At 36.8% G+C, this 25,182-nt stretch overlaps 2 protein-coding genes across 4 annotated transcripts; one reads left to right on the top strand and one right to left on the bottom strand.

Annotated features, from left to right (window-relative positions):
* The first annotated feature begins 8,081 nt into the window (after positions 1-8,081).
* On the top strand, positions 8,082-10,966 carry LOC104591202 (elongation factor 1-alpha). Its single transcript, XM_088897206.1, has 3 exons — positions 8,082-8,220; positions 9,184-9,675; positions 9,779-10,966. The coding sequence occupies exons 2-3, from the start codon at positions 9,214-9,216 to the stop codon at positions 10,664-10,666; spliced, it is 1,350 nt and encodes a 449-aa protein (XP_088753332.1). The 5' UTR covers positions 8,082-8,220; positions 9,184-9,213; the 3' UTR covers positions 10,667-10,966.
* A 2,195-nt stretch (positions 10,967-13,161) lies between these two features.
* On the bottom strand, positions 13,162-24,977 carry PDIL5-1 (PDI-like 5-1). Of its 3 annotated transcripts, none has more exons than XR_016082172.1 (6): positions 24,705-24,977; positions 24,146-24,204; positions 23,876-24,051; positions 20,949-21,114; positions 13,797-13,901; positions 13,162-13,580 (listed from the first exon to the last, which is right to left on the bottom strand). XR_016082172.1 is itself a non-coding variant. In XM_010255254.3 (6 exons), the coding sequence occupies exons 1-5, from the start codon at positions 24,816-24,818 to the stop codon at positions 13,807-13,809; spliced, it is 549 nt and encodes a 182-aa protein (XP_010253556.1). In that variant the 5' UTR covers positions 24,819-24,975; the 3' UTR covers positions 13,162-13,580; positions 13,797-13,806. The 3 variants fall into 3 exon arrangements, 2 of the variants coding, with proteins under 2 accessions (XP_010253556.1, XP_010253557.1); XM_010255254.3 differs by lacking the exon at positions 20,949-21,114 and adding an exon at positions 21,381-21,485 and having other exon boundaries at positions 24,705-24,975; XM_010255255.3 differs by lacking the exon at positions 20,949-21,114 and having other exon boundaries at positions 24,705-24,939.
* Positions 24,978-25,182: the final 205 nt, after the last annotated feature.

Raw genomic sequence — 25,182 nt, 5'->3', positions numbered from 1 at the left:
ACCAGCTCGGCAAGTCAACAGGTCAACTTGAGAGGTGACCTGCTTCTACCAACTTGACCTGAGTTTGGTTAGTGGCCTGCCTAACATGCCGAATAACTTCATTAAGCGGTTTATCATCTCCGACTTCCCCGGGATCACAACGCCATGTTGGAAGAGCCAGTTATCACCCCGTCCGTTTTGGGCGCTATTGGATAAACACTACCCACTTCCGCGGAGTCCACCTACGGGTGTGAAACCACCTTCGAACTAGGTGGGTCAGAGATCTCAGGCATGCTTCGTGAGCGGTATGACAACTTGCCTATATAAAGGCGCCCCCTTCTTCAGGAAAGGTAGGTGTGATTTAACTCTTGAGCACTCTAGTTCTCTTGCATTATAGCAATTTTATCTCTAATTCGCTAACTTAAGCATCAGAGTGCTCGCCCTTGGTAAAGCAACTTGGATAGTATTATTATTTTTTTTTACAGCTCGACTAGGCGACCTAATTAGTCTGACGTCCGAGTTGTCCGCCAACAGGGAGCACTATCTTGCGCATCATCAGAGTGGAACCATAAATTAGTACTTTAGGAATTTTAAAAAATATATTAGACACGTGATGTCACTTATGAACGAAGTGTGATAGAAAATTAAGCAAGGGAGGTTTTAGGCAATTGTTAGAAAACTTAAGAGTACTTTAAGACAATATGTAAACAATAAGGATAGAGTTAATCAATTAGATAAACTATAATTATAGTTTAAAAAATTTGCTTTAAATTTCCAGCTTAAAAATAAAATAATTATATGCATAAGTGATAAATTTATACATATATATATATATATATATATATATATATAACGAAAATGTGTATTTCTTCGGATAGGCTAATGTTACACAATACCTCAACCCAAGCTTAACTCTCGAGTTCAGGTCAATGCTTTTAGTTTTTCTTACTCTTGCACAACTCGAAGCCCAAAATGTCATGCCCAACAGCCAAAACAAGACTTGGGCTGTTGGGCCAACCCAAATTGCTCCCCTACATCACACCCGTGTGACATCGTAGCCGCACAAATGAGAGCATATCCTGTACTTATATGTTGTCATACATGGGAGAAATTCTTTGCATAGTTGTAGTGTCTTGTGGATAGGTGTGGGTATAATTGTTGTAGGTAGATACTGATTATGCTAAGGCAATTTGGTTCCACACTTCCATTCTCTTTATGGGTGAAATTTGGTGTAGGTCCACCCCAAGCCCAGACTGACCCAACTTGCAATTTTATTCGGGTTAGGCTTGGATTTTTATCCTTAGGATTGGTGTGGGCTTAAAAGTTTGACCTTTCTTAATTTTTTGATCAGTCCTAGGCCTACCCCTTGGGCAAATATATATATGTTAAACTAGTTGGGACCGTGCATCAGGGCTTTGTCAAGTATATTTAAGGTAAAAGGAGTTTATGACATTCCTATTTAGGTCAAGCTAAATCAAATCCATTCCTTTTTTTTATGATAAATGAGGGAAAAGGTTCTAACATCAACTAATATAGTAGTTTTATTACGTACCTGATCATTGGTAGTGCTTTGAATATCCTCCAAGTGAGGCTCAACGAATTTTATTGGCAAATATGTATGGCCAAATTGAAGTCTATGTATGGGTTATAGTCGGTTTAATATTATCATTTAGATATCATATATACAAATGAAGGGTAAATTTTTTACACCCTGGATGTTTTGTGTATACACATAAAATAATACAAAATACAAGGATTTATATTCTACATATTTGTATTTGTGCTCTTTCAAACTGAACTTTCATTACAAACATGGAATTCCAAACAATAAAACAAAGGATTTTGAGTGGTTCTATGAGTTTGGAGAGGGTAATTGGGATCTATTTCTTCCAATTTGAGTAAAAATTGGTATATTAAATTTTGTGCTTGTTTTTTCAACCGAAAATGTAATAGGAGGCATAACAATAATTTTATTGTCTCCCTCTATGTCAAAATCAAGGCCGTGGTCTGTTTGTATGGTTTAATTAAAATGTCAAAAGGCAGAAATTTGGATAAGTATGGGGAGGTTTCATGGGACATGAAAGAAATGGTTTGGATATATGCTGATAAAGAGGGAGGCTTATAATTAAATCACACAACAGAAATACTATATTAAGAGCAAAACGTGCGACTAACGGGCATTTGGTCTAGTGGTATGATTCTCGCTTAGGGTAAAGGTAAAGTAACATTGTTTTGATTGTCCTCTAATTGCATGTCCTCTTCTTCTAGAAAATGTATAAATAAATCAATCAAATTCCGGGAGGCTTCGTGAAGTGTTTCTTTAGGAGTTAAACTCCCATTCGTCCATATTTCGAGAAAAAGTATCTCTTATTTCTCATTCCCATTCCCATAAGAATGAATACTATGATTCGCATTTCGAACAGGCATGAATACAACATCTATGGAATAACTTCCATCTTGAGAGTTATTTGGTGTTTTGATTCCTCTCAATTTGTAATCCAATACACAAATCAATTGGTTCTATCAAGTTAGTTATATGTTGTGTAGTATCAACGATTTTCACAAAAGGTGGTGAGATGATGAGGGGTCCCGAGTTAAATTCTCAAAATGCCCCATGTTTTTTGGCGCATCTTTGTTATTTGGTTCGATGGAAATCATGGGTAGGAAATAAGATTTATCTTTCTTCCAAACCCAACATATCCTTTTTTTAACTTGAATATGCTCCTAAGAATAGGAGTGTTAATGGTATTCGAAAATCTGATTTTAAATTCAGATAATTTGAATATTGAATCAGTCAAATTCGAATATGATCTAATCTTATTCAATAAATATCTAAATTTGATCGGTTATTTAATTATTATATATAATATATTTAATTTTAAATTTTTTTATATAATTTATATCTAATAATTAATTTATATACTTATATATTTTATATAAATAAAATATCTATTTTATACATTTATTAATTATCTAAGATAATTAATTGGTAGAATTCGAATCCATTAAATATCCGAATATTTAATCGAACTTGAATCCAAACATTAATTTTTAATATTCATCATATATCGAATTTTCTAATCGGATTCAAATTTGCTCCATTCAATAAGCGGGCCATAATATATGAGAAATCTTATAAGGCTCTTCTTGGAAGTTACAAGCTTTGGTACACTTGCTTTCGAGATCGACTTGAATTTGTTTGAAATCTCTTAATCAACCACTCACTATATGAAACTCTTAACAACACTTTCGATTGAGCTCTTGTCACGATTTCACAATGCACAAGATGCCTTGGATTTGGATCATGTACCTACTACACCCATTTGACCCTATATGGTAGAATTGCTTACCCACCACCGAGAGGGAAGAAAATGGTTTTGTTTTTAAATTCCATTTTTAAAATATTTATTTTTTTACTATTAAAGTTAATGTTATGGATTTAATTAATAGAATTTAATGATGAGAAAAATATATTTTAAATATAGGATTTAATGAGAGAATCTACCTTAGATATGAGATTTAATGAGTGAAAACAGAAAAATAGTTTTAATTCCAATTTGTTTTAAATTTTACATTCTATTTTCATCATTAATAAAATCATTTCTTTTTTATCATACTTATTCTTGTTTAATATGTTGGATATATGATGTTAAAAATGTTTTATTTTTTTTTATTTCTATATTTTTTTATGTTTTATCTTTTTTGAAATTTATTATTTAATTGTGAAAACATGGATTATCCCATTTGACCCAAAATGATTTAATTTCTTACCACCACTTAGATGAAAACACTTTTTTCAAGGTATATTTTAAAAGTATAAGCTTTTGTATTTTTTAAATTATTAATTTATTATATATGGAATAAATTAATAGAATTTAATAATGAGCAAAAATAAAAATGTCCTGAATATATGACTCAATGAAGGTGATTGCAAGTTAATACCTTAAATGTTGGATTTAATGAGAAGGAATTGAATATCTTAAAATTGCTTCTTTTAAAGCCATTTAATATCAATAACCAATTACCCTATTTGCCATCTTTTTTATTAATAAATTTAAATATGAAAGGATAAATTTTATCCTCAAAAAATTACAGAAATATTATTGATGAGGGTGATTTGGCCCTCCACTGACCTGGCGATACGTGACATCTGTCTTTGCCACCTAACATCTCAATGCCATGCGGATAGTCACGTATCTCTCTGAATCAAGGAGGCACACATCGGAATTAGTCTAGGATACCTCATACATAGCTTGGGCACCTCATACGCAACTCGGGCACCTCGGTGGGGCGGCTAGCAACACATCGTCCACGACCGACCTATGGTACATCTATTATCTTGTTGTTACTGGTCCAAAAGGACGTCGGTGTGAGAAGCGACCTACCTTGAGGACTTGTCAGCTTATGGTACCTCATCAGTACCGGTCCAAGGGACCTCAGCGTAAGGAGCGACCTCCATCGAGGACTTGCCGATCCAATTGAGGTCTAGGTGGTGACATGCGAGATGTGTTCACCGACCTCCTCTATGTGCATTCTATCATTCACGGGTCCTCCAAAAGTTCGCTCCCACATCGAATGTTTCGGAGAAAGGCACAAAAGCATAATTTGCATGCATAACTACCTCTGAGGACTTCGAACCGATCAATTACATCTTCCCATAAATCTAAGATGCGATGTGTGAACTCACGCCAAACAATGCATATATAAAGGTATAACTTCCAACCTCATAAGTTATGCACGGTTTAGCATTCACAACTCTCTAGCACTATCGCTTTTTAGTTCTCTAAAAACTATTTGTTGACTTAAGCATCAGAGTGCCCACCTTAGGTAACACTCTGATCTCTTTCTTTACAGCTTAGCTAGACGACCTAGCCAATTCAACATTCGAACTATTTTGCCAAGAGGGAGCATTAGATCGCACACCATCAACGATTTATAAGAACTAGTAATTAAGTACATGCATTGTACGTGAGAAATTTTTTTCATATTAATTACTTGAATTTTAGATATATCATAAACAAGATAAAAATTGAAAATTAACAAAAGTAACAATATAATTAAAAATAAACTTAAATGCTTATAGCAAACAACAATTATTACTATTATTATTAAATTTTGTATTGCATTTTTTATTTAATTTGATGAATATATAACATCATAAATGTTCTCGACAAAATTATGTACATTTTCATTTTTGGTGTTCTATCTTTTTTTAAATATTTATTATTCAATTATGACATCATGGGTTTCTTTGAAAAGTTGGATCATTGACCCACCATCTAGATAAGAAAATAGCTTTGCTTTTGAATTTGTTTTAAATTAGGGAAAAATATAGTGAGAGGTGCCTACATTTAAAATTAGGCTACAAGTTAGTCCACAAACCAACAAAACTCTAACAACCAACTTTACATTTTAAATTATAAAAACCCTTGCCATGTCATTGAGGGCTTATGTGGTTGGGCCAACATTGGACTCTTATTCCATATCAGACACAACAAAAAGCTTATACCAAAATTGCCCTTTAATGTTGGGTGATTGGAAAATTAAAAAAGGTTTTTAGTTTCTCTCTCTCTCACTCTCTCACTCTCTCACTCTCTCTCTCTCTCATCTTTATATGCTCAACGACTATGTGATTTGAAAATAAATAAAAATGGCTTTTAGTTTTTGTATTTATGTTCTCTACATCAATTTCGCTCATTCTATCTCTCTACCTATCATTCTCCTTCAATCTTTCTCATTCTATTTCTCAATCGATCTCCCCTTCTTCCTTAATTTCTATCATTCTCCCTCAATTTCTCTCCTGCTCCTTCTCTCGTTCTTTTTTTATTTTGTTACACACGTATGATATTAATCAGATTGTATAAAAGAACATGAGACCAACTTGGTATGGTTCAAAAATCATTACAATAATTTGATAAAAATTCACAAGAAACTTTTGGTTATGAAATTTACACCAATTGGAGAATGATAGAGATTGAGGGAGAAGGAGATATTGACCGAGAGGGAGAATAAAATGAAAGATTGAGAGAGAGAGAGAGAGAGAGAGGGAGAGAGAGAGAGAGAGAGAGAGAGAGGATTTGATTTGGCTGGAGTGGGAGAGTAAATGAAAACCTATTTTCGGTATAAGATTTTGTTGTGTCCAACAAGGACTAAGAGTCCCATCTTGGCAACAACCACATAAGTCTTTGATGACATGGTGGGGGTTTTTTATAATTTGAAATGTAGAGCCGGTTGTCAGAGTTTTGTTGGTTTCTGGACCGACCTGCAACCTAATTTTAAATGTACAACCAACTTTAACTATAATTTTCCCTTTAAATTTATATTTCATTTACATTATATAAAATATTTTTTACTTATCGCACTTAATTTTTGTTTGTCTGTGGTATCATTTGACTCAATACACTAACCCACCATCTAAAAAAATTAGTTTTGTGATTCTTTGTATTTTTCTATCGTTGGTAAAACTAAATTTCCATTTCCATCATTGATACCCTATACATTAAATTTTCTATCATTGCCATTAAGTTTTGTATTACATTTCCATCACTGATAAAATTATTTCTTATGTATAAAACTTATTTTTCTTCAATATAATGAATGCATAATATTAGAAATGTACCCAATATTTTATTTTTTATAGATATATAGCATTAGATATGTGACCACAATTTTCTTTATTTTGTGATTTTTTGTATTTTCTGTTATTAAAAAAATTATTATTTGATTATGACATAATTTCATTTATAGTTAGATTTTAAATTTAGCATTCCATTTTCATCATTAATAAAAACACTTCTTACATTTCATAGTTATTTATTTTAATTTTTTTATTATTTAATTATGATATTATTTATTAATCCATTTGACCCCAAATGGTCGAATTGCTTACCTACCACCGGGAGGGAAGAAAATGGTTTTGTTTTTTAAATTACTTTTTGAAATATTTATTTTTATAATATTAAAATTATTGTTGTGGATTTAATTACAAGAATTTAACGATGAGAAGAATATATCTTAAATATAGGACTTAATGAGTAGAATAGGAAAATATTTTTATTTCTAATTGGTTTTAAATTTTACATTCCATTTCCATCATTAATAAAAACATTTATTGTTTATCATACTTGTTATTGTTTAATATTTATGTTAAAAATATTGTCATTTCTTTTTTAATTTATATTTTTTTCATTTGATCTATTTTTTAATTTTATTATTTAGTCGTGGCAACATGGATTGACCCATTTGACCCAAAATGATTTAAGATGAAAACACTATTTTTGTTAGGTAAACTTTAAAAGCATAAACTTTTATGTTATTGGATTTAATTATTAAAAATGAATGATGAGAAGAAACAAAAATAACTTAAATATTTGAATCAATGAACATGAATGCAAGTTAATAACTTACATGTTGGATTTAATGAAAAAAAATTGAATGCATTGAATATTTTAACATTACCTTTTTTAAATCCATTTAATATCAAGAACCAATTACCCTATTTGCCCTTATTTTTTATCAATAAATTTAAATATAAAGAGTCAATTTTGTCCTTAAAAAATTCTAAAAATATTATTGAATCAATTACTGCTTTTTAAAATAGTATAGATTTTCCAAATGTATCAATTTATTTTTTGATATATCCATGTACATTCAAAAACCAATTTAAACCTACACAATATCGTATCACCCTTCCCCAAACCTTTAGTCCAAAGGTGGGATTGTTTCTGCGAGTGGCCACTGTTAAAAGACTTTACCAACATGCTAGCTGGCAGTCTGGCACATTCGAAAAGGCCCTTCGATATTATATGAGCACTTTCCGTCTGTTTTTAAGATAAAAAATTGAGTGAGGAGGTTATTTGATATCATTAGAATATTTGGGGTACTTTATAACTTTTTAAGTTAAGATAAGGTAATAAAATGAAAAAATCCTATAGTTGAGGGGTTGAAGTTTACTAATCCAAATAAAGTGTTTGTAAATTGTACGGTCAAAGTTCGATCAACACAAATTGAGACTTGCCTTTATGATGCAAGATGTTTTGAGATCGACGGTTAAAAATGTTACTTAATTTTGAACCATTGGATAAATAATAGATCAAACGGCTGGCAGAAAAACCCTAGTCGCCAGTGAGGGTTAGAGGGTTTTTAAAGACGAGGAGGCCCTTTAAGCTCAGCCTCTTTCTCCCACTCTCTCCTGAAAGCCTTCGGCGACTCTATCTCGGGAGAGTTCATCTTCTTCTCGAGGTTAGATCTTTGTTTCTCTTCATGTCCAAATGGTTCTTTTAAGTCGATGTTTCTACTCTCTAGTATTGGTAGTGTAAATCTATATGAACGTTTGTTTCATTTCTTTCATCGATTTCCAGAGTATTTTGAATTGAATCTCAAAGTATTTGCATTTAGGGATTCTTATTTTAGCTAGTTGTTTTGTGACTTTTCTGCATGAAATATTGCTTTAGTTTCTAATTGGAACACTGGAGTTATTTGTGAGCTTGTTCCTCTCTTTTCGATCTGTGCTATTTGATTTGCATGGGTCTGAGATTTGTATCTTTAAATATGTCTTCCGAGTTTCATTTTGTACTAGATCGTTTGTCTGCTCATCGATCTTTTTTTCCTGTTAAAATTTTGTACCCTCAAATGTATCTTTTGAGTTGTACCTGCTACTAGGTCTGTTTTCCGTTTATTTATCCCTTTATAGTAATCTTCAAGTTCTCACAAGATATATCTGTTGGGTTTTCCACTCTTCCCTGGATCTGAAATCGCATCGGGATGTTTTTATGTTTTTTGTAAAGTTTCTTTTTTGTATACTAAAGAGCTTCGTACGGTAGGGGAAATCTTTCTGTTATGATAGATTTATGCCTTTAGATTTCGTGTACTTGGGTTTCTGTTGACACTGAGTTTTGATTTTAGATCTAAATGTCTCATGTCCTCGATTTTGCCTGAAAATTAGTTACCTTTCATTTAATGTATTGTTGATAGCCTTGCTGCTATGATCTGTTTATGTCATTAGATTTCGTGTGTACAGATTCTGTAGGCATGGTTGGCTTCGATTTTAGATCTAAATGGCTAATGCCCTCGATTTTTCCTGGAAAATATTATATTTCTGTTCATTTGCTTTTCATGAGGTTTTGTTGGGATTTCTGCAAACATTATGCATATTTTTATTAATATGCTTTTGTATTCATATTCATTTATATTTCAAATTTGCAGATTTTTACTATTTTCCTTTAAAAGTTTACAATGGGAAAGGAGAAGGTTCACATCAACATTGTGGTTATTGGCCACGTCGACTCTGGTAAGTCGACCACCACTGGTCATCTCATCTACAAGCTTGGAGGAATTGACAAACGTGTTATCGAGAGATTCGAGAAGGAAGCTGCTGAGATGAACAAGAGGTCATTCAAGTATGCCTGGGTGCTTGACAAGCTCAAGGCTGAGCGTGAGCGTGGTATCACCATTGACATTGCCCTGTGGAAGTTTGAGACCACGAAGTACTACTGCACAGTCATCGATGCTCCTGGGCATCGTGACTTTATTAAGAACATGATTACTGGAACTTCCCAGGCCGACTGTGCCGTCCTCATCATTGATTCTACAACTGGTGGTTTTGAAGCTGGTATCTCCAAGGATGGCCAGACTCGTGAGCATGCTCTCCTCGCCTTCACCCTTGGTGTCAAGCAAATGATCTGCTGCTGCAACAAGGTAAATGAATGAAAACTATGCTAGTCTTTTATAATTCAGTTCTTTTTTTGTTAACTTGTGCATTTGTGATTTGATTATTGATTCCATCTTTTATGATGTGTAGATGGATGCCACCACCCCAAAGTACTCCAAGGCTAGGTACGATGAAATTGTGAAGGAAGTGTCTTCCTACTTGAAGAAGGTGGGATACAACCCTGAGAAAATCCCCTTCGTTCCCATCTCTGGGTTTGAGGGTGATAACATGATTGAGAGGTCCACCAACCTCGACTGGTACAAGGGCCCAACCCTCCTCGATGCCCTTGACCAGATCCAGGAACCCAAGAGACCCTCGGACAAGCCCCTCCGTCTCCCACTTCAGGATGTCTACAAGATTGGTGGTATTGGTACTGTCCCAGTGGGACGTGTGGAGACTGGTATCCTCAAGGCTGGAATGGTTGTCACCTTTGGCCCCTCTGGATTGACCACTGAAGTTAAGTCTGTTGAGATGCACCACGAGACTCTCCAGGAGGCCCTTCCCGGAGACAACGTTGGGTTCAACGTGAAGAACGTCGCAGTGAAGGATCTGAAGCGTGGTTTCGTGGCTTCCAACTCCAAGGACGATCCTGCCAAGGAAGCTGCCAGCTTCACATCCCAGGTCATCATCATGAACCACCCAGGCCAGATCGGAAATGGTTACGCCCCTGTGCTCGATTGCCACACTTCCCACATCGCCGTGAAGTTTGCTGAGCTCCTGACCAAGATTGACAGGCGATCTGGTAAGGAACTCGAGAAGGAGCCCAAGTTCTTGAAGAATGGTGATGCTGGATTTGTTAAGATGATTCCCACAAAGCCGATGGTGGTGGAGACCTTCTCTGAGTACCCCCCACTTGGTCGTTTTGCCGTGAGGGACATGCGTCAGACTGTTGCTGTCGGAGTCATCAAGGCCGTGGACAAGAAGGACGCATCTGGTGCTAAGGTCACCAAGTCTGCTGCCAAGAAGGGAGCTAAGTGAAATATGCTGGTTTTATTGTCAGTTAGGTTATTAGAGACTTGTTACTCTTTATGTTGTTTTCGGTTTTTGTTTTGCCGTTTGTGCAATGTATTCAGTTCTTGTGCCGGTTTACTATATACTCTAGTGTTGTTGAGTGGTCGGATGCAAACCTGGGTACTTGACAGGCGGTGGTGACGGTACTGGTTTTGGTTGATGTCTGTGTTTTGTTTTTTTATAGTTTGAGTTGAGAAACTGTTTTGTGTCGTGAAGAACAAATTTTCAATTCTATTTGAGTTTATGGTATTATAGGTTCTTAATCAACGATTTATGGTCTTTTTTTCTTTGCTAGTTATGTCTTCATTTCCTGGTTATCTTATCGTTTTGGTTTTTGGGTGACGTTCCAATATCTTCCCTAGCTATTATGTTGCTAATATCTTGTAATTTTGCTCTGTTTTATCGTGTCATTGCCAGATATATTTTGGTATTTCATTAAGTTTGGAGGAACATCTTCTCTAGCTATTTCGTGTTAATGCATCCAAATATGCAATGTAGTGAATGGACTAGATGGCATTAAAGTTTAACCTTATTGTGAATTATGATTATTTGATGGTTCTCTGAGCCTAATTTCCATGTTTGTTTTCCCCGCTCCGTTTCAACGATGTTTCTATAAATAGGATGATTTTTATAACTGAGCTATTCCGCTGCATGATTGGTGGTATGGTTTCATCATTTTCTAATTCCTCGTTTTTTCTGTCGGCTGCTAAAAATATGCTTGTGGGAAACGAGGTTAACGAGGACCGTAAGTCACACAACTCACAAATACCGAAGCGAAATAAATTCATGCACTTTTCCGCTTTTCTTCTTATTAGATGATTGATGAAGTGCGAGATCATATCAGCGCCTCGAGAGGCACAACAAGGTGGGAAACTGGGCTTCGGTCAGTGCAAGGCCCGTTGGAGGTGGGTGAATATGAGCCTGCACGGCGATCTCGAGGTGAACTCGGCTTCAGTCAGAGCAAGGAGGCCCGTTGGAACAGCCTTAATCGCCTTGCATTGAGAATATCTCTCCGTACATAGGTACGGTGATATTTCCAGTATAAATCTATAAAGGCAGTTGGAATGATGTTCGAGCGGGCCTTGCACCGATTGAAGCCGATCTCTTTCGATGTTCCATTTAAACGCATGATATTCATATTTTTGAGGTGGGAATTCATCAATGTCAGACTGAGGATAGAAGTATAGAACTGAATACATGCAGAAATTATCATGATCTTTAATTATATCTCCTTACTTGTGTGCTTTATTGGGGAGATATTCTTAATGCAAGGAACGGGTGTTGCAGACTGTATCCGGTTAGTAAAAAATGTTCTCTAGCGAGGGGAGACCAATGAGCAGCACCTCTCGGAAAACATTGGAGCACGGAGTCGAGTGTCTGCTTGCTGAGCAAATGAACCTTATATTGGGATACTATAACTTGGCTTAGAATATGATTAATCATCATGCTGTTGGAACTAAGCAAAGACTTCGGATATTCGTGTGGTCAACTGGCTTGTGTTCACAAGGACTTGTAATTTAACGAGCACCCAACTTGCTCTTTCTTGGGCCACCAAAGCTTGAGATGGTGGATTTTAATTAGCCAAAACATAAGAAAAGAGTTTTTTAGCAAAATAATGGCACATGTTATCCGTAAGACAACCCAATTCAAATTCTGAGTTTTGGTGGTCAACTATGGCATCATTCATGTGGCACTCAAGCCACTGCCAATGCAAACCATGAAACCAAGGGAGATCGGCTTCGGTCGGTGCAATGCCCGTTCGAACATTGTTCAAATAGCCTTTACAGCCTTGCATACTTTATTTCATGGGGAGACATTCCCTGCAAGGCTATGATGGTTGTGGGGAGACATTCCCTGCAAGGCTATGATGGTTGTTTGAACGGGCTTTGCACTGATTGAATCCCATTTCAAACCAGGGGGTTCTGTTCTCGGTTCAGGCATGAACATGCCTTTGCATGTGTTCAAATGATCTTCGGAATCAAGATCACGGCTTGTTTACCCAAAATAAACAAGTAAAAATAAAAAATAAAATCCAGATCTTGGCGGATGAAGAAGACTGCTGACTCAATTTACATGTCATTCTCTCAGTCTTTACGCTTTCCCTTGCTTGAACTTGTAAGCACACACATCCCGCGGCTACAAGACTGAACGATTGACGCATATTTGCATCAACAATAGAACGATACAAAAGGGAATCCATTTATGCCCATGATGAGCAGCATATCATACTCGGAATATCGTTGTTGTGCTTTAGCAACCACAAATTCCGTAGGCTCCAAGTTACAATTATCAGTCCTATGAACTCGTACCCCTTTAGGCTCACTTTGGGATGAGTGCAAATACAAATTTGTAGAGCGCATATACAAGGTTTTGCATTGTACATATTTGTAGTAGCACTCTACCCAAACTGAGCCTTAATTTATTCAGTTACAGAGTCAAGCCAATCAATCCTAGACTCCTAGTTCACGGTATCAAAACTCAAAAAAATCTTGGTCACAATTTCTTATACATAGGAGTTAGATAAATGATAAATCTAACCTGAAGCACCAAGAAGAAAAAAAAAACTTTACCTCTTCAATACGAGTGAATTGTGCATCTCTACATAAATTGACTCTTAACCTAGTATTGCAAAATCCAGCTCATTAAATAAAATGAAATCACATGTAAAAACATACATTCAAGTCATGTAGCCTTACGGAAGAAGCCCATCTCTGTCCTCAGTAATCTGCTATAGTACCAATGACATGGTGACTGAATCGACCATGATCTTTTTTTCTAGTTCCTGTCTTTTGGCTTCAAACTCATGATGACTTCATTGTCAAATGATTTTCATCCAAACAGGAAAAACTAGCTTCATTCTGTCAGAAACTCCTAAAACTTCCTGGAGCAAATGCATGTAAAAAATCCCCATTAACAATGAAAGTTCGTGGTTCAATATGAACAAATTTTGCATGTTAACCATAACAAAAGCAATTATTTGCTAGGAAAAAATAAAAAAAAAAAGTTGCCACGAGTTTCATAAGCTGGTTACCTAAGTTACCATCTAGGGTTACAAACCAACAGAGAAGAATTCATAAAGCAATGGTAATGGATTAACCTGCCAGTCATCATAATTCTCCATCCTTGTCAAGTTGTGCTTTGGATGCTGCTTTCTCTGCTTCGTTCAAAGCAAATGCTTTGAGTGATTCAATGTCTCTTGGGCCTGAATACACGTGAAGTGATAAAGAAAGTAAAGATCATGCCAGATCCACTATTTCACAAAAGTCCAATTTATTACACTATGCTCAAAGTACCCATATTGGCAATGATAATGTTTAGGTACAATCTGGAATTAAATTCAAATATACTGTTTCTGGTGCGAAAGGTCTAAGAACATGAGTATGGAGCTTCCCTATATAAATCCACCTATTTATGCCACTGGACCTTGTTGCCAACCCAGACTGTCCAGACAGGGAACCTAGATAGGCCACATGTTCAATCTGACAGTCCAAATCAGCTACATGCCCAACCTTCTAATGGATGGTCTTGGGTCGATAGTAATGTATTCATTTAAAACAGAAATACTGCCAATGTAGACAGCAGAGGCAGCACAAAAGCTTTACCCTACTAATATAGACCATTACAAACAGTGGCGGAGTTGGGAAGTTTCTTTTGGGTGCCAAGTTATATAACTTTTGTTTGGCTTATGGTAACGAAAAAGTCATAATAAGTTGAACTATTAAAAATAATCTCATAAACAATCTTCTAATATCTTGATTCATAATGTATTTAGAGTATTAAAAATACGAAATTTGATATGAACATATACACAAGGAAGAAAGCAAAAGAACTAAACATCATCTCTTAGATAATTGATTTGGTGGAGATGGGGAAAGTAAAGGCCTAGGGGAGAAAAACGGTTGAACGCTAGTACAGTATTCATCAGTGATAAGAGGCTAGAACAAGAAATAAGTTACTGGTATTTGTTCAAGTTAAATATCAATCAGATTAAAATAGAAACTAAAAAATGTAAAAATTGGAGAAGCCAGAAAAAATTAGGTACTTGTGAAACTTCCAAGGCAATTATGAAATTAGAATAGAAAGCTAAGTAATACTTAGTTTGAAAGCAGAGTTTGGGGCATAATTGATGTCCTGGAATAGAGAGGGAGAGGGAAAGGGCCTGTAGGAGAGAAAAAAAAATATTAAAAGAAAAGAAAAAAGTTGTGGGGGGGGGTTTGTTTGGAACATGTGCATAATGTCTTTTAGGCTCATATTTGATCCACCAATAAAAATTGAATCATCGAACAAGTGGGGCCAAACCTACTTGTCATGTGGAAGATTCATTGATCATTCATCCTGTTTTACTAAATAACTTGATTGGAAAACCTGCTAAACAAGAACACATGTATAGACTCTTGGAGCATAGTCACATGCTATATTTCCCTTTAGGATACCAGTTACAAAAAATTTGGGAAATTCATAGAATGTTCAGGAATGGGTGGAAAGAAGCTGATAAGGATGCAATGAAGGAAGTTTCAATAATGATGGCAAAAGATGAACATATTTTTTTGAATACATTTATCAATGAATTCCTCATTTTTTAAAAAATGAGGTCCAATTCAACTTATAATCTGTTGAAATAATTTAGTTGTTGATGTTAGGGCCTGTTTGTCTAGTTAAAGTGCTTTTTATTTCTATTTTTTCTCTTCTATTATGTCTGATATTGTACTCATTTATAGCAGGGGCACAAGGGTCTTCTCGCTTCTTATTTCTGCCGCCCTATAAATATTATAACAGAGCTGGCGTCGCCAGCACTGTTACATTGCAAAATCTCTTCTCTTCTCTTCTCCCTTCTCTCTTCTTCTCTTCTCTTCTCCCTTCTCTCTTCTTCTCTTCTCTTCTCTTCTCTTCCTCTTACTTCTGGCCGGCCATACTGTCAACATGGTATAAGAGCAGGAATACTAAGGAGAGCAGATCGAACAAACTTCACTGAGAGAACAGATCGAACAGACTTGCTGAATCTAGGCGGAACAAAGATCCGAATCTGGACTGAGGAAAACAGCTCTACAACTGGTACAGTTCTTCCGTTTTCTCTTCTTTACCTTCCTTGGTCGCGTACCAAGTAAAAAACCAAATGAATCTGGGCGGCTGAATGCTGTCGGATCTGTATACCTTTTTTTTTGGATCGTGTGGTCCTGTTCATGTGCTAAGACGACTGTAGGTCAAGGATGACTTGTCATCTCAATAATTTGACTTGATTATAAGTGATAAGGATCTCTACTACTGATTAATGGTTTTAGACATTCTGGAAGGCTGGTAGGTTGGGACTGTTAAAATCATACAGGTCTAAAATCTGCCGATTATTGCCTCTGTTTTGTCCTGAAATTGGTACTGTTTGTGCTCAGTCTGTTTTCAAACCCAAGTGTGAGTGTGGACTGAGTGAAGCATTTTTTTGTGGAGTAAGGAGGGGTCCTAAGTCCGGTGTTTGGGACTGATTATTTGTTTTGACCATGTTGTTTGAGAATTCTGCTACTTCAGAGATTTCAGGGAGCCACAATGGAATGAGTGGGGGAATGGATATGAGTTTTCCCATGGCTGTTATTCCCTAGACTACCTTGAGTGGTCTAGGGGAATAAAACTCTATATCATTGCTAGGGGGAAAATATGATACATCAATGGGAGAGTGAAGGAACCGAAGTACGAAAGTGCTAAATATGATAGGTGGAACCAAGAGAATAGTATTGTGATGTCTTGGCTCTTGGTTTTCATGCTGCCACAAGTAAGGAAGACTTTTATGTGGGCTGAAACTGCTTGTGAGATATGGGAACAAGCGAAGTCCACCTATTCAAAGCAGAGACACTATGCCAAGATATATCAACTGCAAGCTGAATCCTCTACTTGCAAACAGGGGGAGAGGAGTCTCTCGATGTACTATTCTGATTTGACATCGATATGGAAAGAACTTGATCACTATCAGAATGTGAATTGGAAGTGTGATGAAGATACAAATGCATATGTCACTTGTATCTCAGCAACGTGTCTTTGCCTTCCTCCTAGGGCCGAATCCTTCGTATGAGTCCATCGGGGTGCAGATCTTGGGTAATAAAGACTTTCCATCAGTTCAGGAGGTGTATGCCTTGGTGCAGTCAGAAGAGAGTAGAAGTGTAATGAATGGTGTAGAAGGGGAGTCAGTTGCCCTAGCTGTCCGGGGAAATTCAGATACAAATGTCAGAGGTGGTTTTAAAAAAGGTGACTCTCAGAAAAACAGATGATAAGAGCAAACTTTGGTGCACTCACTGCCAGAAGACACGACACACGAGAGATACGTGTTGGGATCTCCATGGAAAACCTAAATGGGCACATGATTTGGGTAAGAAGTCAACACCTGATTAGGGCAAGAAACCAGTCCAGCAGAATCAGAAAAAGTATACCTCAGCTAATATGGTGTCGACAGAGACTAGTCCTTTGGTAACTCAGGAGAGGCATCCCAGTTCTGACCCTAAGGAAGATATTATCAACTCCTTTCGTGAACATTTGGAATTGTATGGTAGGACTCTCTGCCAGATGGATTCTGGTCCTACTCCCTCTACCTCGTTTGCGTTTACATCAGGTAATGCTGCCACAACCTTCCATGTGTCATCTCATACCACTGATTCTCCTTGGATTATTGGCTCTGGAGCCTCAAACCACATGGCCAGTAAGTGAAATTTGTTTCAGACATATAACCTTTTCTCTGAGAGAGATAAGGTAAGACTAGCTGATGGTTCTTTTTCTACCATAGTTGGTCGAGTTACCATACCTCTCCCACTTGGCTTTACCCTTCCTAATGTACTGCATGTTCCGAAATTACCTATTAATTTGCTGTCCATTAGTAGTCTAACTCACTCCTTGAACTGCTCAATCACTTTTTTTTCCGTCTTCATGTGTGTTTCAGGATTTGGCCTCGAAAAAGACAATTGGTAGAGGAAGCATGGTGGATGGTCTCTACGTGTTGGAGAACAAAGCTGGTCTTATGGCTACAAAGTCCATGAGTTCGTCAAGTGAGAGTCAAGCCTATCTATGGCATAGTCGTTTAGGTCATCTTTTTTTTGAGTCAATAAAAGTTATGTTTCCAAAGTTGTTTGAGTCCTTGTCAGTGAGTCAGTTACAGTGTCAGACATGTCAATTGAGTAAGCATTGTAGAAGTTCTTTACCTTTGCGAAATAAAAGACCTGAATTTCCATTTCATATTGTTTATTCTGATGTTTGGGGCCCTGTTACTCTACCTACTGAGGTTGGCTATAAGTGCTTCATTACCTTGATTGATGATTATTCTAGATGCACCTGGGTTTATCCTACGCGATCTCAAGATGAAGTGCCAAAAATTGTGAAAGATTTTCAACGCATGGTGTTCACTTAGTTCCAAACGGAAATCCATATCTTCCAGTCGGACAATGCGAAGGAATACTTCCATAGTGATCTCACGGAGTTTTTTGCTTCAAGTGGGTCACTTCAACGAAGCTCTTGTGCCAGGACACCCCAACAAAATGGTGTGGCTGAACGGAAGAACCGCCACCTTCTCGAAATAGCTCGTGGCTTATTAATTCATATGAATGTGCCAAAATGTTTTTGGATGGATGCAGTCTTGTGTGCTACATATATCATCAATCGCATGCCCTCTCGGCTACTAGAGTATAAGGCCCCACATAAGCTTTTGTTTCCTATAGCCCCATTGTCTACCATTTCGATGTGTGTTTTTGGGTGTCGTTGCTTTGTCCATAACCTGTCCCCTACTCGAGGTAAGCTTGATCCTCGGGCTATTCCTTGTGTTTTTCTTGGTTACCCTTTATCTCAAAAGGGGTATCACTGCTATGATCCTACCTCTCGCAAGTACTATGTCTCCATTGATGTATCCTTCTTTGAGAATCAACATTTTTTCTCGGTTTCTCCTCAGGAGGAGAGTAGGGTTGAGGAGAAACAGGCAACTCATACTCAACTACCTCCTTTACCCGATCCTCCTCCATTCCGGGTTTTTCATCGTCATCATAAAAGCCAGCAGAGTTCAAGAGCCGTTGAACTTAACACTATGCAACCAACATCATCGAATTCACCCGAGGCAGATCCGTCTCATCAGCCAGGTACACTTGCTCCTATTGATATGTTTGTTCCTCTAAATGTTGATTCACCTGTTATCAATGATCTTAATATTCCTATTGCTAAGAGAAATGGTGTTAGGTCTTGTACCACTAATCATCCTATCTCTTATTTTGTGTCCTATGATCATGTTTCACTTTCATACCATGCATTCCTCTCTTCTGTGGACAGTGTCCCCGTTCCTAAGAATGTGGCAGTAGCTTTGTCTAAACCTAAATGGACAAATGCAATGCAGGAAGAAATTGATGCTTTACACAAAAATGGTACTTGGGAGTTGGTGGACCTTCCTGAAGGGAAGGAACTAGTGGGTTGCAAGTGGGTGTTCACAATGAAACACAAGGCTGATGGAATTGTTGAAAGGTACAAGGTTAGACTGGTAGCAAGAGGCTTTACACAGGTATATGGAGTGGACTATGCAGAGATTTTTGCTCCAGTAGCCAAGATGAACTCTATCAGGATTCTTCTTTCATTAGCAGCAACTTGATTGGGAACTTCACCAATTGGACATCAAAAATGCTTTATTGAATGGTGACTTGGAAGAGAAAGTGTACATGACCCAACCTCTAGGGTTCTGTGCCAAAGGCAATGAACAAAAGGTGTGCAGGTTAAAAAAAATCTTTATATGGGTTGAAACAATCACCTCGGGGCTTGGTTTAGTAAATTCCATTTAGCAGTTCAACAGATGAGGTTCAAACAATGCCAGTCAGATCACACTCTATTTGTAAAAAGAGGTGAAAGGAAAATTGCAGCTCTTATTGTGTATGTGGATGACATAGTGATCACAGAGATTGGGAGACTGAAGTACGGAGACTAAAAAAATTCTTAGCCACTCAATTTGAGGTGAAAGATCTAAACCCCTTACGTTATTTCCTTGGAATTGGAGTTGCCCGCTCTCACAAGGGCATCTTTATTTCCCAACGGAAATATGTACTAGATCTACTAGAAGATACAGGCAAGTTGGGGGTAAAACCAATTGATTCACCGATTGAATCTAATCATCATCTGGGAAACAGTCAGAGAGTTTTTGAAAGATGTGAAGAAGTTCCAGAGACTCGTGGGGAGACTTTTGTATTTGTCTATGACCAGGCCTGATATTGCATATGCAGTGGGTGTCCTTAGTCAACTCATGCACAACCCTAGGACAACTCACTTTGAAGCTGCAGAGAGGATCTTGAGATACCTCAAGAAGTTTCCCGGAGCTGGTTTGTTGTTCCAGAAACATGGTCACTTAATGGTGGAAGTATATACTGATGCAGATTGAGCAGGAGCAGTCAATGACCGAAAGTCTACCAGTGGGTATTGTGCCTTTGTAGGAGGAAACCTGGTCACATGGAGAAGTAAAAAACAAAGTGTGGTGGCTAGATCTAGTGCTGAAGCAGAGTATAGAGCAATGGCTCATGGGGTTGCTGAAATCATGTGGATAAGAAATCTATTAGGTGAATTGGGTTCTGCAGTGAGCAATCCTATGTCACTCTACTGTGACAATAAAGTTGCCATCAATATTGTTGCTAATTCAGTCCTGCATGATAGGACGAAACACATTGAAGTGGACAAGCATTTTATTAGAGAGAAACTTGAAAATGGATAAATGTATACTCCATATACCAGTGGGTATTGTGCCTTTGTAGGAGGAAACCTGGTCACATGGAGAAGTAAAAAACAAAGTGTGGTGGCTAGATCTAGTGCTGAAGCAGAGTATAGAGCAATGACTCATAGGGTTGCTGAAATCAAGTGGATAAGAAATCTGTTAGGTGAACTGAGTTTTGCAGTGAGCAATCCTATGTCACTCTACTGTGACAATAAAGTTGCCATCAATATTGTTGTTAATCCAGTCCTGCATGATAGGACGAAACACATTGAAGTGGACAAGCATTTTATTAGAGAGAAACTTGAAAATGGAGAAGTGTGTACTCCATATGTCAGCTCAAAAGAACAACTTGCAGATATCTTCACCAAAGGTCTTCATCATGTGCGGCACAAAGATTTGTGTGACAAGTTGGGAATGATTGACATCTATGCTCAAACTTGAGGGGGAGTGTTGAAATAATTTAGTTGTTGGTGTTAGGGTTTGTTTGGCTAGTTAAAGTGTTTATTATTTCTATTTTTTCACTTCTATTATGTTTGTTATTGTACTCACTTATAGCAGGGGCACAAGGGTCTTTTCCCTTCTTATTTCTGCTGCCCTATATATATTATAATAAAGCTGGCGCCGCCAGCACTGTTACATTGCAAAATCCCTTCTCTTCTCTTTTCCCTTCTCTCTTCTTCTTCTCTTCTCTTCCTTTTACTTCTGGCCGGCCATACTGTCAAGATAATCAATGCATTTTGGTGAGTAGATGAAATAGGTCCAATTCAATTTATAATCAAGTGCTTCTCATGGTTTCAAGATAATGGGCAATAAAACCAGAGGTGAGCAACATTGAAAACAAAAAGGAGAATCTCAATAAATTTAGTGCTGGTTAGAAACAAGATAAATAGAAAACGTGATAAAAAGGTTACTATCTATAAGTCAAGAAATAGACATGTATATAAGCTCAGTTAGCTTGGCCTGTTTGTGAGAACAACTTGCCTGAACTTGGCTTGTGCCTCATGGACTGAGCCTCTATGCCACATTTAGATCCATACGAGTCTGAATCAAGCTTGTATTGTTTAAAGATATGGGACATATAATCATCTAAATACAACCCGAAAGGGAAGCATAAGTTATCACCCTGGGCAAACAATCAAAGATCCCAGAAACACATGAACAAGCAAAATTTCTTATCTTGTTTTAAATCTAAAAATTCAAAATCCTTTTTGTTTATCTAGAAAAATCACATTCAGGAAATAAATAATTGTTATATTCATTATATTTTTAAAGCATATCTATCTTTGGTCTCTTTCAAATTTTAAGAATAAAATAATGTAAGAGCCAAAGAAAACCAAGAAGTCCACTTTGCTCACTCTAATCTTTCATCCGACCCTCCTTTCCTGCAATGGATAGTTCTAGTAAGTTCTCTCTTAACCTTGAATGGCATACTTGCTTTTCATAAAATCATATAAGTAATATATATTGATACATTTTATTATTAAAGACTTCATGAATGTTAGAAGCTTCACAGAATATGCATTAAATATGACAGAGAATTTGCAATGTTGGAAGAAATTGAGGAATTGTCCAATACAAGAAATTTTGCTGAAATTATAGTAGGGAAACTGACCAAAGATTTGGGGAGAAAGCGACCGAAAGTAAATATGGATGAAATGGTATGAAGGAATGAAACCAAAGGCAAAACTCTGTTTTTTTTTTTTCTTTTTTGATGAATCAATGGCAAAACTCTGTTGAAGCCAAAGAATTTAAAGGGACCAAACAATGGCAGATGATTCATATAATGAAGGTTTTCTCTTAGTCGAAGGAGGGTCTCCTTGTAGAAGGTCCTAGCAACAAACTTAAGAGAATGTATATAAAAAGGAGAGGGTAAGAGTTAGAAGTAGGAATAAATAATAGGAGGATGAAGGATTGACTTCTAAGCAGGATCAAGCATTTTTAAATTTCGAGACTTCTGTTCCTAATGAAATAAGACTTTTAAAGTTTGGACCATAATAAGTCTATTTCAGATATGGAGGAGGAAATTTAGGAGTTGCAATATAGCGAAGTTGAACAGATTGTGGATCAAGTAAGAGTGGTTGGGAAGAAAATTGAGCTGGAAGAAGTTGTTGAAGCAGAAGTTCAAGTCAAATTAGGGTCTTTTCTTCTTGGGTTAAGAAGAGTTTGCAAGAAAAGCTTTCATGGAAGTGGACACAGGATAGGAGGATAAATCTAGTGATTTTAGATGTTGAAAAGAAGGTGAGGGGAATTAGGGAGGTTTTGTTAAGTAAAATGGGGGCTTGATGTTATGGTCAAGGTTTTAAGGATTTATTGGATTGGGCTGAAGTAGGGTTTAATTTTGTTTCAGGGGGAAGATTCGTAGTTGATTAAGGTTATGGTGGGTTTTTTGAGTTTTGTCCTTTTTTCCTAGGTAACCTACCAGTGGCTGGTGTTATCATTTCTTTATTAATGAATTTTCTTTTTGATATATCTTCAAAAAGATATGATAAATTAGTTGAAAAAGAGAAAGTAATGGCATGATATTAGCATTCCAAATGAAAAATTGCCAACTCTATCTGTGCATACCAACTAAAAGATGAAAGAGCTATGTCAATGTTTTCCATGTAAGTGTTTTGTCTTTGGGAACTTGTGCTCCATTAAATAAATATAATATGAAGGTTTTTTGAATCCAAGCTCTGAGCTCATTGATAAGTGGTAAAAAGTCTCAAGTGCTTGAAGATAAATACCAAGAAAAAGAGATTTTGTTCACATGGATGATCTGGGGGAAACTGAAAGCAGATCTCATAACAATTCTCACTACATAGCATACTGTATCCAAGAAACAAGCTGTTCCAAGCAGAAATGGTGCTGGTGTAAGATTCCCCGACAGAATTTATTTTTTTTTATAAATAAATCACTAATTTACCAAATCAGAGTGTGAACTAGTTAAATGTGTGCTGGTTTAAGATCCCCCAACACATGGTACTTATAAATAGAAAGATAACATTTAGTTTCTCTAGATCAACCTTTTTCCATGTATTAAGTTTCAGTTCAGTACGTTTCTGCCACAAGGCAAAAGAGTAATACTTGCCCAATGCATATACATACGTTCAATGAAATTCAAAATCCATTATTGTTTTTTTTTTTTTTTGTTGGGAAAAGCGTAGTGGGATAGGAGGTTACAGACTGGCAGTGAAACCATACATGCTGGTAATGCATAGTGTCCATGACCAGATGGAGGTCTGGACTTGCCATATAAACCGTCCATGTCTTGGAAAAACAGAGGACCAGGAAACACTAATATTATCAAATTCAATTAATTGCTCCCTTGATAGCTATTAGTTACGTTTTCCTCACAAGCAGATATACCCCTATTGTAAAATAGGCAAAAGGAATGGAAGTAAAACTATTAAATTTGATCACAAGAAGAAAACCATAGATTCGGGATATTTATGACAAAGAAACCATAGAGAATAAACTACGAACACTAAGATTACCTTGATATTTAGCAACTTCTTCTCCGTCATAAAATAACTTAAATGTTGGATATGAGTGGATGTCAACTTGTGTGCAAACTGGTTTACTTGTACTACAGTCAACTTGTCCTATTTCTATTTCATCTTCCCCTTCCATGGCTGCTCCCAAGTCCTCCCACAATGAACCCAAGTTCTTACTGAAACCCAGGTTTACCATTATCAGTGACCAGGCAATTTAAAAGGGCAAAATCCACTTTAACATGTAAAACCAATAGATATAAGGATATTTACCAATGCTTACACCAAGGGACACAGAATTTCACAAACCAAGCAGTATCCTTTTCCTTCACCTAAAATGAAACAGGAGAGAATAGAAAAGTAAATATGTAGTGTTGTAGAATGTTGCAACCAAGAGAAATAAGATGCCTGAGCGTTGTAGAGATAACTTTGTAAATTGATCCGAGTTCACGACGCATGTAACACTGGTGAGCAAATAAGATGCAAGATGGTGATAAAAAAAAAAGCATATTATGATCCTATCCCTGCTCCGATTTAAACCTAACTACCATACTCTTCAATGAAAACAGTGGTAGATAAGATCATACATCCAAGAATAACTTATGAAAGTCACATAAGGACCCAATTCGGTAAAAATGAAAATGCGTTAACACAATATATAAATTGAAGGAATTAAATGGCTTCGGGAAAAAAATGAGGGAATTAAATGACTTAAAAGTCAACAATCTTAACACCAGTTGGACATGGTACGGAACAACTCTTTGATCCAATACTGATAATAGATAACAGAACGAAAGAAGATGCAATAGGGAAGTTAGGGTTTGGGTCTTACCTTGTCAGTGAACGTATCTGGTGTAAGGGTTATAACTTCAGCTCGCGAAGCTATGATACCATCATGTAGAAGGATAATGAAGATGAACAGAAGAAAACAGGAAATGGATCTCATGGTTATGGAAGTGGTGACAGTGTCGTCTCCTTGAAATACGATTTAGGAGGCGTTACAGTATTGCCCTTTTCTTCATTCATCTTCTCCTAAATATGCACTCAAGAAAACAACACGATGAACGATGCTGATGCATCTCCTGAGCTTTGCGTTGGCGATTGGTGAATCTACTTGTCGGTATGGACCGTCCGATGGACAAAGCAACATTGAATTTTATAATCCTAGCTAGGACCGTACATACGATCTAACATCTGTTAGACCTGTTCATGGGCCGGGCCGGGCCGGGATTTTACTCTCCATTAGCAGAAATATGTTAGGCCCGAGCCAGAGCCCGGCCCGACCAACGGACCTACAACTTGGGTCCAAG

Source organism: Nelumbo nucifera, chromosome 2 (genome assembly GCF_055504915.1).
Source record: "Nelumbo nucifera cultivar China Antique chromosome 2, China Antique-T2T, whole genome shotgun sequence".
NCBI lineage: Eukaryota > Viridiplantae > Streptophyta > Magnoliopsida > Proteales > Nelumbonaceae > Nelumbo > Nelumbo nucifera.
The sequence above is the reverse complement of the archived record's forward strand: the minus strand, read 5'-3'. Positions and strand labels throughout refer to the sequence as shown.

Bases quoted from the DNA above. Each gene is read 5' to 3' on its own strand.
- PDIL5-1 (XM_010255254.3), bottom strand. From the start codon at position 24,818: ATGAGATCCATTTCCTGTTTTCTTCTGTTCATCTTCATTATCCTTCTA. The intron at 24,052-24,145 runs GTAAATATCCTT...CCTGGGTTTCAG, and splicing joins GTCCCTTGGTGTAAGCATTG to TAAGAACTTGGGTTCATTGT. The intron at 21,486-23,875 runs GTAATCTTAGTG...GGTTGTATTTAG, and splicing joins AGAAGTTGCTAAATATCAAG to ATGATTATATGTCCCATATC.
- LOC104591202 (XM_088897206.1), top strand. From the start codon at position 9,214: ATGGGAAAGGAGAAGGTTCACATCAACATTGTGGTTATTGGCCACGTC. The intron at 9,676-9,778 runs GTAAATGAATGA...TATGATGTGTAG, and splicing joins TGATCTGCTGCTGCAACAAG to ATGGATGCCACCACCCCAAA.